Source organism: Schistocerca cancellata, chromosome 1 (assembly GCF_023864275.1).
Source record: "Schistocerca cancellata isolate TAMUIC-IGC-003103 chromosome 1, iqSchCanc2.1, whole genome shotgun sequence".
Lineage (NCBI taxonomy): Eukaryota > Metazoa > Arthropoda > Insecta > Orthoptera > Acrididae > Schistocerca > Schistocerca cancellata.
This window is the reverse complement of record NC_064626.1, coordinates 899,888,136-899,904,800: the sequence shown is the minus strand read 5'-3', so window position 1 is coordinate 899,904,800 and position 16,665 is coordinate 899,888,136. Positions and strand designations below refer to the sequence as shown.

Sequence of the window (16,665 nt, the reverse complement as noted above, 5' to 3'; positions counted from 1 at the left end):
ACAGACAGTCTGGTATCTCTCCACTGTCTGGGGTAGCTCCAGACACATCTTCGTTGGTCATTGGCGCTCAGTTCGAAGCGGGACGCATCACTAATGACAATTCTTCTCCAGTCAATGAGTTTCCAGGCCGAAAATGCCCCACAACACTGGAAACGAGCTTGTTGGTGTACAGAGATCAATGGTAGTCGGCACAAGAGGCGTCGTGGGCTCAGCATCCTTTCTGTGAGCCGCCTATTATTGGCCCTTGTGGCCGCTGAAGTACCAGCTGCACATCGGAAAGATGATAATGATGACCTGGGTGCTCTGAGTACCTCTCTGACGATTGCTCGGTTCTCACGTTCTGTCGCCACTCTAGGTCGACGCTTCCTCCTTGACGCTGTGTTCGGCCGTGGTTCACCTATTCCAGCCAACATCGTTGAGCAATGACATTTCTTCTATTCAGAAAATGGCTCTGAGCACTATCGGACTTAACTTCTAAGGTCATCAGTCCCCTAGAACTTAGAACTACTTAAACCTAACTAACCTAAGGACATCACACACATCCATGCCCGAGGCAGGATTCGAACCTGCGACCGTAGCGGCCGCGCGGTTCCAGACTGTAGCGCCTTTAACCGCTTGGCCACCGCGGCCGGCTCTATTCAGATTTTTTTTTCTACATCCATACTCCGCAAGCCACCTGACGGTGTGTGGCGGAGGGTACCTTCAGTACCTCTATCGGTTCTCCCTTCTATTCCAGTCTCGTATTGTTCGTGGAAAGAAGGATTGTCGGTATGCCTCTGTGTGGGCTCTAATCTCTCTGATTTTATCCTGATGATCTCTTCGCGAGATATACGTAGGAGGGAGCAATATACTGCTTGACTCTTCGGTGAAGGTATGTTCTCGAAACTTTGACAAAAGCCCGTACCGAGCTACTGAGCGTCTCTCCTGCAGAGTCTTCCACTGGAGTTTATCTATCATCTCCGTAACGCTTTCGCGATTACTAAATGATCCTGTAACGAAGCGCGCTGCTCTCCGTTGGATCTTCTCTATGTCTTGTATCAACCCTATCTGGTACGGATCCCACACTGCTGAGGAGTATTCAAGCAGTAGGCGAACAAGCGTACTGTAACCTACTTCCTTTGTTTTCGGATTGCATTTCCTTAAGATTCTTCCAATGAATCTCAGTCTGGCATCTGCTTTACCGACGATCAACATTATATGATCATTCCATTTTAAATCACTCCTAATGCGTACTCCCAAATAATTTATGGTATTAACTGCTTCCAGTTGCTGACCTGCTATTTTGTAGCTAAATGATAAAGGATCTATCTTTCTGTGTATTCGCAGCACATTACACTTGTCTACATTGAGATTCAATTGCCATTCCCTGCACCATGCGTCAGATGTCGAGCAATTCGCCGATTACACGAATCGGTTTCTCTGAGCCCAACTATACGTCCTCTCTCAAATGCTGACATTTGCGTATATTGTCGACGCGACTGTCTGGGAGGCACAATTTCTTTTCAATTGCGTACACAAAATGAAACTCGCAAAGATCTTATGCCATGGTATCGACATGTTCCCTGTTTACTGTCCTGCCAGCTACGCGAGGAAATGTGCGCTACAACGAACATATTCATCCACAGCTTGCTAAACTTTACGTTTTTCATTTTCGGTCGATACCTGTATGAATATGATTTGTCACCAGTTTGCATAACTCCTAAACTGTGTGTTCCAGTGGTTCCAAAGAGAAACAGAAACTTTAATACAACTGATTGTTTACTTTTTGCCAATTTACTATTGTGTTCCTTGCTTGCTACGATAATAAAGGTCAATTTTGTGAGAAAACTTAAAATTAATTTTTCTATATTGTTGTGACTCAAAGGGTTAAGTATCACCTAAAAAAATTACAAATTTTTTGTCTTTTTGCAGGTACGTACCTGCAGTCCACGTACAAACGGAACTCGTCACACCGCAGTATCGTACAACTCCTCTGGAGGAACCAAAATAACACGCTGAAGACCACTGACAAAGTGGAGTATGGTGCGGCGATTTGATTTCTGTATTTTAAGGGAACAACGCTGCAACATTCTATTCTGAGTTGGTGGAAGTGTATGGCAACCTCTATACACTTGTGATTACGTTGCGCATGCGCTTCCGGTGTGGTAAAACAACTCTGAATGTCGAAGAAAGACGTGCCAGACCATTTGTCCGTGAAAAATCGAAACTGCTAGAGAAATTGAGGCGATGGTGCTCTAAGACCGATCGAGGTGACTGGAAAAAATTAAAATCTGTCATGGATCAGGTTTTCAGATTCAGACAGCTTTCCGTTGTACCGCCTCCGTAGAATTTACTCGTTGCACAACTGTTTTCATGTCTGACGTAATTACTTGCACATTTGTGAGCAGTTATTGTGGAATATTTAACTGTTCAGTGTTTGGTTAAGCTTATGATATTGCGTTGGTATCCTCCGTAAATTCCTTGTGCAGACATATTCAATTATGGTTCTTGTGTTATATTTCGGAAACTGTCAGTCTTGAAATGAATTACTGAATTATTCGTTACTGCGGATTTCATTTAAATTGATGTTAATAGCGAAGCACGATTGGTAGTTCTTGTATCCTCTCTTGTAAAGATTGTAAATTTTCCTTGTTGCCTGGTTGTCTGGTAGTTTGTTCTCTAATCTGCTGCAGATTTGACCTGTTATTTGGCGGTAAACTAGTTCTCTCTCTCTCTCTGGCAAGAGTAATTACCTTAAAATTTATTTAAATTTACTGTAGCCTATTTGTGGGAAAATAAAATAAAAATTACTTTAGCAGTGGGCAAAAACCAGTCCCAGCTCAACCCAGTCCTACCACTCCCTCTAGAAACACACATCTATTAGTTAATTCCGCATTAGATAGAGGTGTCCGACTACTTTTGATCAGATGGTGTTGACCCATGCATGTTCACATATACGGGGCCTAAAAGCTGCACCGAAGCTGTTGCAGAAATGGGAAGTGCTATTGATGTGCGGTTTTCACAGAATGCATTGGTGGTCAGAGGCTTTTATTGCCAGCCAATAAACAGATAGTAATGATGTAAGAAAGTTTATTTTTTTGCGACTTTTTTTAAATGGAACAGTACCTTTTGACATTAACAAATAAAACGTAGGGTATATTAGAATAGCAGTGAAGATTGTTGCAGGATTCTAGTACAAGTGGTTCACGAGATTTATTTTGAAAAGTTCCCAAACCGACACTTGTCTGTGACATTCAACCTTCGTAGTTTCTAGATGCGATGTTGTCATGTTTGTGTACAGTGTGCTTGTGTGCTACTTGAGTGCTTTGCGACTAGCTAGCCAGTTAGTGTGTGACAGTCCAAGCAGTAGGGGAACCGCCAGGGTAGCCGAGAGCGCTAACGCGCTTCTTCCTGGACTGGGGTGAGCGCGCCGGCCCCGGATCGAATCCGCCCGGCGGATTAACGAGGAGGGCCGATGTGCCGGCCAGCCTGGATGTGGTTTTTAGGCGGTTTTCCACATCCCGCTAGGTGAATACCGGGCTGATCCCCATGTTCCGCCTCAGTTACACGGCTCGCTCTATTCCATGGATTACACTTGATACAGACAGTGGGGTCCACTAATTCCATCCCAGGGGGACGAGGTGGTGGCAGGAAGGGCATCTACATCTACATACATACTCCGAAATCCACCATACGGTGCGTGGCGGAGGGTACCTCGTACCACAACTAGCATCTTCTCTCCCTGTTCTACTCCCAAACAGAACAAGGGAAAAATGACTGCCTATATACCTCTGTACGAGTCCTAATCTCTCTTATCTTATCTTTGTGGTCTTTCCGCAAAATGTAAGTTGGCGGCAGTAAAATTGTACTGCAGTCAGCCTCAAATGCTGGTTCTCTAAATTTCCTCAGTAGCGATTCACGAAAAGAACGTCTCTTTTCCTCTAGAGACTCCCACCCGAGTTCCTGAAGCATTTCCGTAACACTCGCATGATGATCAAACCTACCAGTAACAAATCTAGCAGCCCGCCTCTGAATTGCTTCATGTCCTCCCTCAATCCGACCTGATAGGGATCCCAAACGCTTGAGCAGTACTCAAGAATAGGTCGTATTAGTGTTTTATAAGTGGTCTCCTTTACATCCGGCCACCCCTTAAACATTAACATGCAAAATTCGATTAACGATGGCTGATCCTACGTACCTGCAGGACAAGGCTCAAGCGATAGATCGATAGATAGTCCAAGCAGTAGGGGAGTGGTGGAGGGGATTTACCAACGCAGAAAAAGCCGACAAGCTCACCGTGTATGGAGAGTGTAGGAAGAATGCAGTCCGTTCTTGGACGGTGTATGCGGCAAGATCTCCCAATAGACGTCAACCGTGACAGCAATTATTTGTGAACTACTTCAACCAGTTACGTGAAAGTGATCTGTAACATCTAGACAACATAGAAGGAAACAAGTGATGACAGAAGAGGGGGAAATTAATGTTCTTATTGATGTTGTAGTTGATGCGCACGTTAGCTCCTGTGAAACCGCATGACGAAGTGGCATGAATCAGGCAAGTGCCCTGCACATTCTCCGACACATGTTCTATGCCTACCACATGTCTCTTCATCAAGAGCTGCGTGGAAACAATTAGGAGACTCGTGTTAAATTTGCACATGGGCGTTAAGACAGGATACTCAGGATGTATCATGTATCTTGTTTAGTGTTGAAGCCACATTTACCAATCATGGCCAGGTAAGCCGCCGAAACATGCACTATTAGTCTGATGATAATCCCCGTTGTCCTCGTCAGGTGGAACATCAGAGTCCATGGAGTGTAAAAGTGTGTTTTGGGATAGTGAGCCATCAGCTCATAGGCCCGTTTTTCCCAGGCGGAATAATGAATGTGCAAAAGTATCGCAGCCGCCTGACAAATCATCTTCCACGGATGCTAGAACACGTTCCTTTGCAGACTAGCTGGGAATTGTGGTACCAACATGATGGTTGTCCAGCCCATAGTACATGAAGTAGTGCAGCATGTCTTCACGAATTTTTCTCAAATTCTTGGACTGGACGTAAAGGACCTGTATCTTGACCAGCCTATTCCCTGGATTTAACGCTGTAGACTCTTTTCTGTGGAGAAAGCGAAATGAGGCTATCTACAGGGCCATGCCAAGTATACTGCCGCCTGCTCGGACATCTCTGCCGAAATGCTAGCACGCGTGGAGAAGTCATTCCATACCAAACTGGAAGAAAGGATTGCTGCTGATGGTGGTCATTTTGCACAGAACCTGTGATGGTCAGTTGTCTCGTTACTGGTCAGAATCAACACAACCAGTGTACACAATTATGTTACTCTCCAGCATGTGCTACCACAGGTGTGGTATAATTGTTGGTGTGGGAACTTTTCAAAATACGATCTCCAGTGAACGACTCGCACTAGAATCCTGCAACAAACACCTCTAACATTCTAATTTACCCTACTTTTAGTGTGTTATTGTCAACAGGCACTGACCGAGTGAGGTGGCGTAGTGGTTAGCGCTCTAGATTCGCATGTGGGAGCACGACAGTTCAAACCCACGTCCGGCAATCCAGATTCAGGTTTTCCGTGATTTCCCTAAATCGCTCCAGGCAAATACTAGTATGGTTCCTAGCTCACTGGCCCGCGTCTGGCCATCCTGATTTAGGTTTTCCGTGATTTCCCTACATCGCTCCACGCAAATGCCGGGATGGTTCCTTTGAAAGGGCGCGGCCGACTTCCTTCCCCGTCCTTCCCTAATCCGATGAGACCGATGACCTCGCTATCTGGTCTCCTCCCCCAAACAACCCAACCCAACCCAACCTAGGAGGTTCCTTTGAAAGGACACGGTCAATTTCCCTCCCCATCCATGACACAGAGCTGGTGCTCTGTCTCTAATGACCTCGATGTCGACGGGGCGTTAAACCCAATCTTCCTTCCTTCCTTCCAATAGGCACTGTCCTATTAAAGGAAGTGTATTGCTGAAAAACACACTTTGTAAGTATTATTACAATCTGTTGATTGGCTAACAATACGAGCCTCTGACTTCCAGTCCATTCTGTGATATCAGCACATCAATAGCGTTTTCCATTTCCGCAATATTTGCGTTGGAAGCTCACGGAACAGCCTCATTCAAAGGCTCTGCAGCATTAACTGGGGAGCAGCAGCAGACACACTACGGACTTCTGCACTCGCCTTAGTGTACTCTGCAGCCGAGTACTGGGCACCAGCGTGGTTAACCAGCAAGCGTGTAAACAAGGTGGACACCCAGCTCAACGCTGTTATGAGAACCATAACTGGATGCATAAAGACTGTTCACTATATTGGCTTCCAACAATTAGTCATATAGCTCCACCCTCCCTGCGAAGACAGGAAACTCTGATGAAGGAATACACAAAAATAATGAATAACCCCCTACTTCCTATCCATGAAGATGTCCTAACTTTGGAAAGAATACGACTCCACTCCAGAAATCCCCTTTTAAGACTGGCCCAACAACTGTCAGCTGCCAACTTCACCATGGATACTAAATGGCACGAGAGCTGGAGTGATAGTGCCTCCCCCGGCAACCGTGAACTTATCTGTCGATAAGAGAAACCTAAGGGCTTTGAACTTCCACAACTATGGAAAAGCCTAAACAGAATCCGAACAGGACGTGGACTATATGCACACTATCTATACAAGTGGGGAAAGCTTCTCAGCCCTAGCTATGATTGTGGGGCACCTAATCAAATAGTACAGCACATCGCCCAGGACTGTGAATTAAGAGCCTCCCAGGGTAGTCGGGCTGACTTCTTCAACGCCACACCGCCCTGCCCCGAATGGACCGCCAATTTGGACGTCAGATATATGCGTTGGAAGTATTGGTGATTCACCCTTTATACGTGGTGTACAAATTTTCTGAGCAAGATTTATCGATGGTGCCGTGGGGCTGTACGTTCACACCTGCTGTCGAGCAGGTTGGCGGCCGTCGGATCAGCGCCGAACTCGAGCGTGACGGAGGCGAAGCGCAGGGCGAGCTGTGACGCGCCGGCGCCGGCCGCGCCCCTGGGCGGCGGCACCTGCAGGCGGTCGGCGTCCGACCAGGCGTCGCGCTCGCCCTGCGGGGGCGGCAGCTCCCACGCCAGGTCCGGCAGGTCGGCGGCCACTGCCTGGCGCGCCGTGCGCCCGCCCACCACCGCGCTGTCCACGTCCAGGTCGCGGTGCGCGGACCTGCGGCAGAGCAGCCGGAGACAGTGCTGGGCTGTGGCGCCTCTGGTAGGTACCTCCGTGACATTACTCTGCAGGCACAGGCGACAGTCAAGGCGACATCGCCGAAGAACCGTGCTATTGTTAAAATGAGTGAATGACTCAGTAACTTGTCCTGTACCCTGATACGTGGCAGTGAAATTCCATTCAACTTCTGTGACTGGAACTGATCGACAGTCGTACACTACTGGCCACTAAAATCGCTATACCGCGAAGATGACGTGCTACAGACGCGAAATTTAACCGACAGAAAGAAGATGCTGTGATATACAAATGATTAGCTTTTCAGAGCATTCACACAAGGTTGGCGCCGGTGGTGACACCTACAACGTGCTGATATGAGGAAAGTTTCCAACCGATTTCTCATACACAAACAGCAACTGACCGGCGTTGCCTCGTGAAACGTTGTTGTGATGCCGCGTGTAAGGAGGAGAAATGCGTACCATCACGTTTGAGACTTTGATAAAAGTCGGATTGTAGCTTATCGCGATTGCGGTTTATCGTATCGCGACATTGCTGCTCGCGTTTGTCGAAATCCAATGACTGTTAGTAGAATATGGAATCGGTGGGCTCAGGAGTGTAATACGGAACGCCGTGCTGTATCCCAACGGCCTCGTATCACTAGCAGTCGAGATGACAGGCATCTTATCCGCATGGCTGTAACTGAGTCAACAGGTAGGGACGTTTGCAAGACAACAACCATCTGCACGAACAGTTCGACGACGTTTGCAGCAGCATGGACTATCAGCTCGGAGACCGTGGCTGCGGCTACCCTTGACGCTGCATCACAGACAGGAGCGCCTGCGAGGGTGTACTCCACGACGAACCTCGGTGCCCGAATGGCAAAACGTCATTTTTTCTGATGAATCCAGGTTCTGTTTACAGCGTCATGATGGTCGCATCCATGTTGGCGACATCGCGGTGAATGCACATGGGAAGCGTGTATTCGTCATCGCCATATTGGCGTATCACCCGGTGTGATGGTATGCGGTGCCATTGGTCACACGTCTCGGTCACCTCTTGTTCTCATTGACGGCACTTTGAACAGTGGACGTTACATATCAGATGTATTACAACCTGTGGCTCTACCCTATCTTTCTTTCGATCCATGCGAAACCCTACATTTCAGCAGGATAATGCACGACTGCATGTTGCAGGTCCTGTACGGGCGTTTCTGGATAAAGAAAATGTTCGACTGCTGCCCTGGCCAGCACATTCTACAGATCTCTCACCAACTCAAAACGTCTGGTGAATGGTGGCCGAGCAACTGGCTCGTCACAATACACCAGTCACTACTCTTGATGAACTGTGGTATCGTGTTGAAGCTGCATGGGCAGCTGTACCTGTACACGCCATCCAAGCTCTGCTTGACTCAATTCCCAGGCTAATCAAGGCCGTTATTACGGCCAGAGGTGGTTGTTCTGGGTACTGATTTCTCAGGATCTGTGCACCCAAATTGCGTGAAAATGTAATCATATGTCAGTTCTAGTATAATATATTTGTCCAATGAATACCCGTTTATCATCTGCATTTCTTCTTGGTATAGCAATTTTAATGGCCAGTAGTGTATTTTCGTTACGTTTTCAACTTACTGATATACAGGCTGAACATTAATAAAACTGACAAACTGCAGGGTCTCATTCCTGACTAGAATTGGAGGAAAAAAGGTCCTATGAATATGTGTCCGGAAATAAATGGAAATGTCGTGTGACTAGGGCCTCCCGTCGGGTAGACCGTTCGCCGAGTGCAAGTCTTTCGATTTGACGCCACTTCGGTGACTTGGGGATGAAATGATGATGATTAGGACGACACAATACCCAGTCCCTGAGTGGAGAAAATCTCCGACCCACCGGGAATCGACCTCGGACCCTTAGGATTGACATTCTGTCGCGCTCACCACTCAGCAACATCGCCACAGTAGATGGGGCTGACGAATGTCAGTTCCTCTGACGACATGCCGTGTGTTCCTTTTGTGTTGCAGGCGGTGTGACTGACGCAGCGTACTGTAAGCAGCAGAATGGTCCGGTATTCATGTCGGGAACAAGCCGAGATGGTGTTTGTGTACGGCCAAGCAGATAGAAACGATTGAGAGGCAGCACGGCTATTCCAAACCAAGTACGCTCACAGACGCCAACAACATGGAACATTTCAAGCCCTTTTTGTGCGTTTGTGTGATCATGGGTCCTTTCAGACAGACGAAGGTGCAGAGAGGCGGCAGACTGTGCGTACACCAAATCTGGAAGGCCGGGTTCTAGAGGAACAGGTTCCACACGATATTGAGGCTCCATGCAAGTGGCCCGCCAACACGGTGTGAGCTAAAGTACGATTATGTGTATCCTGCATGACAACCGCTACTAGCCCTTTCTTTCTTTCTTTTGCTACCGCCTTTATCCCGCATTGTGCGCAGGGTCGGCAGGGTTAAGTACGGAATTGGCATGCTTAATTTTAAGGGGTGGTCGGGTGCCGTTCCTGCCACCACCCCACACCCCCCGGGACAGAAGTAGTGTATCCCCCAGCTGTCTGCATCCAGTGTAAATCGTGAAATATTGTGAATGTGTCGCAAATGTCTGCGAGTCGTGTAACTGAGGCGGGACGTGGGGACCAGCCCGGTATTCACCTAGTAGGATGTGGAAAACCGCCTAAAAGCCACATCCAGGCTGGCCGGCACACTGGCCGTTGTCGTTAATCCGCCGGGCAGATTCGATCCGGGGCCGGCGCGCCTACCCGAGTCCAGGAAGCAGCGCTCGGCTACCCTGGCGGGTTGACAACCGCTGCTAGCCCTATCACCTCCAATCCCGTGGAGGCCACTTTGACCACTTGTTGTGACTTGGATGCGATGCAACTCTGTACTGTGTCCCGGGACGATTTGTTGTCATTGCACGCACACCGTCCATTTCCGGAGGCATGTTCATAAGACCTTTCCTCTTCCATATGCTGTCAGGAATGCTGCAGTTTTTTTATTATTGTTCACCCTGTGTTTTGAGAAATAGGCTACCAGTTCATAAAACATTTTTTGAAGTTACATGAATTTTAGTTTTGAATGATCAAATTATAGAACACTATTCTAGTCATATCGAAACACAAAAAATATATGTTTAATCGATGGCGCACCATAATTATTTTTACATGAAATGTATGCACACTTGCGAATATGGACAACCATCATGTGTATAATAGAATGACAATAACGAAAAATTGTGCCGGACCGAGACTCGAACCCGGGTTTCCTGCTTATTGTGAGCGATCGCCTGAGCATTAGACTACCCGAACTTGCTTCATGGTCAGACGCAAACTTCCACATGTCGTCAGCCATGTGTCTATAAAGTGCACTCGTACATTCATTATGTATATTCCCTTAAAGGGGGAGCTGTTTTAATTGCAGCTCTAGAAGCATTAAGTTACTTCGGACATTCATGCATGTCTGAAGGAACATTGCATCATACTTTTGAACAATACAGGCACTGCATTATGGCACGAATTATTTCTCTTATTTATTTTTTTATTTATTTATGCATTTATTTTACCTGGCAAGGTTAGGGCCTTCAGGCCCTCTCTTACACCTAACCAGGCATACTCAGATTGAACGAGTTACAGTTTCTACAGAACATTAAGGACATATAACGTGTTATACAGTATTAATGTTAAAGAAAAAAGAAATAGAGATAACAGTAGTACAATGATAATTATAACAATCAAAGAAATAGTTATAACAATCAACAACAATAATAATAATAATAATAATAATAATAATAGTAATGACTATGTATATGAAAGTAAACATATTTTTCTTTTATGAATGTCAGTCCTATTGCTAGTTGGTAATTTTCTCGTTATGTTCTTGCAGCTTGTGAGGTATTCTCATCGAGCAGAGACATAAGACGATAGAGTGGGGTGAAAGAGATATAGAAGAGGTAGATAGGTTAGAGGAAGAGAAATAGAATGGTAAAATTCGAAGCTATGATGGAGAGGAGAAAGAAAGAGATGAGAGGGGCACAACAATGGTAGCTATACCGTCCCTAATATGTAAGTTCCCTCTTGAATGTTGAGTGGTTCTGGATAAGACGCATATCACAGGGGAGCGCGTTCCATAGTCGTATGGCTGAGATGGAGAATGACACGGAGAAAGATTTTGTGTTATGTAAAGGTACAGCCAAGATGCTAGACGTATCCGATCTGGTATTGCGGTTGTGGAATGATGATAGGTGTTTAATGTGAGAAGATAAGTATTGGGGGCACCAGTGGCTAAGAAATCGATGAAGTAAGCACATCGTGTGGAGATCGCGTGCCTTATGTGGGCGTATCCAACCTATCTGGGAGTATGAAGGACTGATATGATCATACAACCGTATATTGCACACGTATCTAACGCAAGCATTCATCACTAGCTCGAGGCATCTCGAATTTTCACTATTTGTGCCGTGTTGAACTACACCACAGTAGTAAAGATTAGGCAAGACTAGTGTTAAGACTAATTTTTGTTTAACATGGGTTGGAAATATTTTTCTAAATTTTTGAATTGCATGGAGGGAGGAGAGCGATTTCCGGCAAGCTGTGACTGTTTGTTCTTCCCAGTTTAGGTGTTCATCCAAGATTATTCCAAGGTCTTTTACTGTTTTTTGGTATGGTAGTTGGGTACCATTGAGGAGTATTTGAGGGACTGTTTCGCGAAAGTACCGGCTGATTAACTTTGGATGAGATATAAGTATGACCTGGGATTTCTTGGGGTTTAGTTTCAGACCTAGGTTCTGTGCCAATCGAGAAACACAGCAAAGCTCTGCGTTCATACTCGCTACTGCGTCAGCAATGTTTTTGGGGCTTGCACTTACGTACAGTTGGATGTCGTCGGCATATAGATGGTAGTTGCAGAAGTGAATCACTGAAGAAATATCATTAATGTACAGTGAGAAGAGTAATGGACCAAGGACGGAGCCTTGGGGAACTCCAGAGCGCACTTTTTTCCATGATGGCTTTTCCGACCCACAAATTACTTGTTGACTTCTGTTTTTGAGGTAGCTGTCGAACCAATGTATTGCGCTGTTTGAGAAATTCATCTGTTTCATTTTAATTAGTAATATATCAAAGTAAATTGTATCAAAAGCCTTTCTAAAGTCAAGCAGTGTTAGGACGGTAGCTTCACGTCTGTCCATAGCATGTTTAATGTCATCAGTTACATTGATTAATGCAGTTGCTGTACTATGGTGCTTTCGAAAGCCTGACTGATATTTGTTATGGATGTTATGAGTTTTGAGGTAATCCGTCAGCTGTTCATGGACGATGTATTCTAGGGCTTTAGATATTGCAGGTAGTATGCTGATCGGCCTGTAGTCACCTGGCGACTTAGGGTTGTCAGTCTTGGGTATAGGTTGAATTTAACTTTGCTTCCACTCAGTAGGATATGTACTACTGACAAGAGACAGGTTGAAGATGTCTGTGATAACTGGAATAATAGTGTCTACGACGTTCTTAATCATGCCAATGCTCACTCCATCATTTCCTACTGCCTCGGAAGAGATTCGCATAATTGCCTTGCGTACTGTGCCGGTAGTGACATGTTTTAGGAAAATCTTGTCTCTCGAGAGACTGATATCTTGGGGCTGGTAATTTGTCGCTGCGTGGCAGTTTACAGCTGTTGAGAAGAAATCGTTAAATTCTTCTGCAGACGCTTGATAAACAGCGTCAGATCTTCGCTTCCCTATACCGAAACTGCGCAGCTTTTTCCACAGTGCAGCAGGTTTTGATATGCCGCATACGACAGAGCGGGCATGTCTGATTTTGGCATTCCTCACGCTTTGCTTGGTTCTGTTTCGGAGTTTCCTATAAGCTTCGTACGCCTCGGGAGTTGGGTAACGCTTGAAGGCCCTATGTGCAGCATCACGTTTATTCATTAACTGGCGTAATGCAGTGGTGAGCCACGGAGCGGGAGCTCTCTTTACCTTGACAGTGCGTTGAGGAGCATGTTTATCATACAGTGCAATAATTTTGCGACATAATTCCCGAATTTTTCCGTCTAAAGTCGGTTCATTGCTTATATCATGCCGAGGGATGTCTGAGCAATCCTTTTGAAGAGCGTCATGGTTAACATTTTTTAGGTTTCTGTAGGTTACCGGGCGAGATTTTTCTTTGCTAGTATGCATTGAGTAATTTAAGAATATCACGTCATGAGCAGAGAGTCCCGGAGCGGAAGTCTGATTGGCGCGAATTATTTTATCTGGTCGCTTTGTTCCTATTTAACGTGAAATTTTGTCGTTATTAATATTTACGTAATTTATTTTAAACATATTTTAAAAAGAAACGACTAATCTTACATGAAAACTCTTTGATGTATAATCTATATACAGATTACCTGTTTATATATGTATGCAGCTCTTCTTGTCGGTTTCTAATGCACAGTAATGTTATTTTTGAACCTGGGCCAGTGTAACATTGAGGATCTTGTAAACGGCTAGATTGTAGCCATCCACTGAAACTAATAATTTATTCGTATCCTGTAGTCTGACTCGTTGCTCATCATTACAGTAAAAATAATCGTTCAAATTATCTACGGAACATATAACTAATTGTCGCACAGATCTGACGCAGTACCTGCATCTGCCATCCATGCTCAGTTCATTTCGAAGCCTAATCTGGCTACAACCGTTGCTTTTGCCAGAGGCGGCAGCTCTATGAAGTGAATTTCACACCTCGCATATCCCCAAATCATCTACAAAAACGAGGGCATTCAATAAGTAATGCAACACCTTTTTTTCTGAAAGAAAGTTGATTTTATCCAGGAGTCAAATAAACTATATTATTTCCCACTCCTTTGGCTACAAAAACCTAATTTTCGACATAATCTCCATTCAATGCGACGGACTTACACCACGTTATTTGGAAGGCTTCTGTGCCCGCATGGTACCACTCTACTGGTCGACATCGGACTAACGTCTTGTTGCATCCCCAACCTCCCCATCATCCACGTACTGCTTCCTGCACAGTGCATACTTCGTTGGGCGAAACAGACGGAAGCCGGAAGGTGTGAGATCCGTGATGTACGGTGGATGAGGAAGAACAGTCCAATCACATTTTGTGAACTCCTCCGGGTGTGCATACTTGTGTGAGGCCCTGCATTGTCGTGGAGAAGGAGAAGTTCGTTTGAATTTTTGTGGCGGCGAACACGCTGAAGTTGTTTCTTCAGTTTCATGAGGATAACAGAACACACTTCAGAGTTGACCGTTGCACCATGAGGGAGGACATTGAATAGAAGTCCCAGAAGACCGTCGCCATGACTTTACCGGCTGAGAGTGTGGTTTCGATGTTTTTCTTCGGAGGAACGGTAATGTGGGTTGCCTTTTTGTTTCCGGTTCGAAGTTATGAATCCATGTTTCACTGCCTGTGACTATGTTCAACAAAAAATTGTCACGATCAGTCACAAGCAATTCAGCACAGAGGGTCCTTCGTTGCTCTTTATGGTCTCCTGTTAGGCGGCGAGGAACCCAATGGTCGCACACCTCTGAGTAGCGCAGCTTGCGGACGAGTGGCAGCACTACTAACAGAGAGGTCGAGTTGAGCATTGACGTGTTTGATTGTGACAGTTCCACACAGTAAATGGAATGACCCCATTAATAAATATAGACTTCGATCAGAAATCGGTAGCTAAGGTAGAACATTCAAATTTTCTAGGTGTATGCATTGATGTGGCGCTGAACTGGAAAAAACACACTGAGGATCTGCTGAAACGTTTGAGTTATGCTATTAGGGTCATTGCAAATTTTGGCGATATACATCTGAGTAAATTAGCTGACCACGCCTATTTTCATTCTCTCCTTTCGTATGGCATCATATTCTGGGGTAACTCATCATTGAGTAAAAGAGTGTTCATTGCACAAAAGCGTATAATCAGAATAATTGCTGGAGCTCATCCAAGATCATCCTGCAGACACTTATTTAAAGAGCTAGAAATCTTCACTGTAGCCTGACAATATATATATTCACTTACGAAATTTGTTATTAACAATCCGAAAGAATTCAAAAGTAATAGGAGTGTACATGGCTACAACACTAGGAGAAAGGATGATCTTCACTACTCAAGGTTAAATCTAACTTTGGCTCTGAAGGGGGTAAATTATGTTGCCACAAAAGTCTTTGGTCACTTACCTAATAGCATCAAAAGTCTGACAGATAGTCATATAGCATTTAAAAGGAAATTAAAAGAATTTCTTAACGGCAACTCCTTCTACTCATTAGATGAATTTTTGGATATAGTAAGTGGGTAATTTCCCAACCCCCACAAAAAAATTAAAAATATTGAGTGTCATGTAATATTTTGCTAATATAATATCTTGTATAGACACCTTTTATTAACCTGACACGTTCCACATCATTACGAAGTGTCGTATTCATGATCTATGGAACAAGTACTAATCTAATCTAATCTAGCCGTCCATCGTTTCGAATGAGAGTGTCCGCCCGATCCAAAATTGCAGGAGTCACAGCTGTGTGCAGCTGGCCGACACGCGGGAGACCGGAGAGGTTTGCGCGACCTTGCTGTGATGATGAGAGACGCCTCGCCCAACGACTCACCGTGCTTTTGTTCACTGCTAGGTCTCCACAGGCATTCTGCAAGCGCATATTAATATTCGCGATGCTTTGGTTTTCCGCTAAAAGAAACTCAATGATAGCTTTCTACTCGAAAAGCACCTCTGATACAGGCGCCATTTCGAAGGCTACTTATAGTGTCGCCACCTGTCGGAACTTCATGACACTACAGCGACTGGAGCAGGAGTGTTCCGCGATGTTCCAAGACAAATTCCACATTTTTTCAATGAAAAAAATGTGTTGCATTACTTATTGAACACCCCTCGTATAGAATGAGATTTTCACTCTGCAGCGGGGTGTGGACTGTTATGAAAATTTCCTGGAAGATTAAATTTGTCTGCCGGACCGAGACTCGAACTCGGCACCTTTGCCTTTCGCGGACAAGTGCTCTACTAACTGAGCTACCCAAGCACGACTCACGGGCCGTCCTCACAGCTTTACTTCCGCCAGTACCTCGTCTCCTACTTTCCAAACTTCACAGAAGCTCTTCTGTGAACGTAGCAGAACTAGCACTTGCCCGCGAAAGGCAAAAGTCCCGAGTTCGAGTCTCGGTCCGGCGTACAGTTTTAATCGGCTAGGAAAGTTTCATAACAGCGCACACTCCGCTGCAGTGTGAAAATCTCATTCTGGAAACATCCCCCAGGCTGTGGCTAAGCCATGTCTCCGCATTATCCTTTCTTTCAGGAGTGCTAGTTCTTCTAGGTCCGCAGAAGAGCTTCTGTGAAGTTTGGAATGTAGGACACGAGGTACTGGCGGAAGTAAAGCTGTGAGGACGGGGCGTAAGTCGTGCTTGGGTAGCTCACTTGGCCCGGCACGGTAGCTCAGCGTGTTTCATCAGAGGGCTGCTGGCCCTCTGTAATAAAAA

At 45.5% G+C, this 16,665-nt stretch overlaps 1 protein-coding gene across 1 annotated transcript in view; it reads right to left on the bottom strand.

The window, feature by feature from the left end:
- The window catches only part of LOC126112549 (serine/threonine-protein phosphatase 6 regulatory ankyrin repeat subunit C-like), a 129,079-nt gene that overhangs the window by 10,071 nt on the left and 102,343 nt on the right, over window positions 1-16,665 (bottom strand). The window contains exon 7 of the mRNA XM_049915012.1: window positions 6,924-7,258. Within this exon, the coding sequence (XP_049770969.1) occupies window positions 6,924-7,258 (335 nt within the window). The remainder of the gene's footprint in view (window positions 1-6,923; window positions 7,259-16,665) is intronic.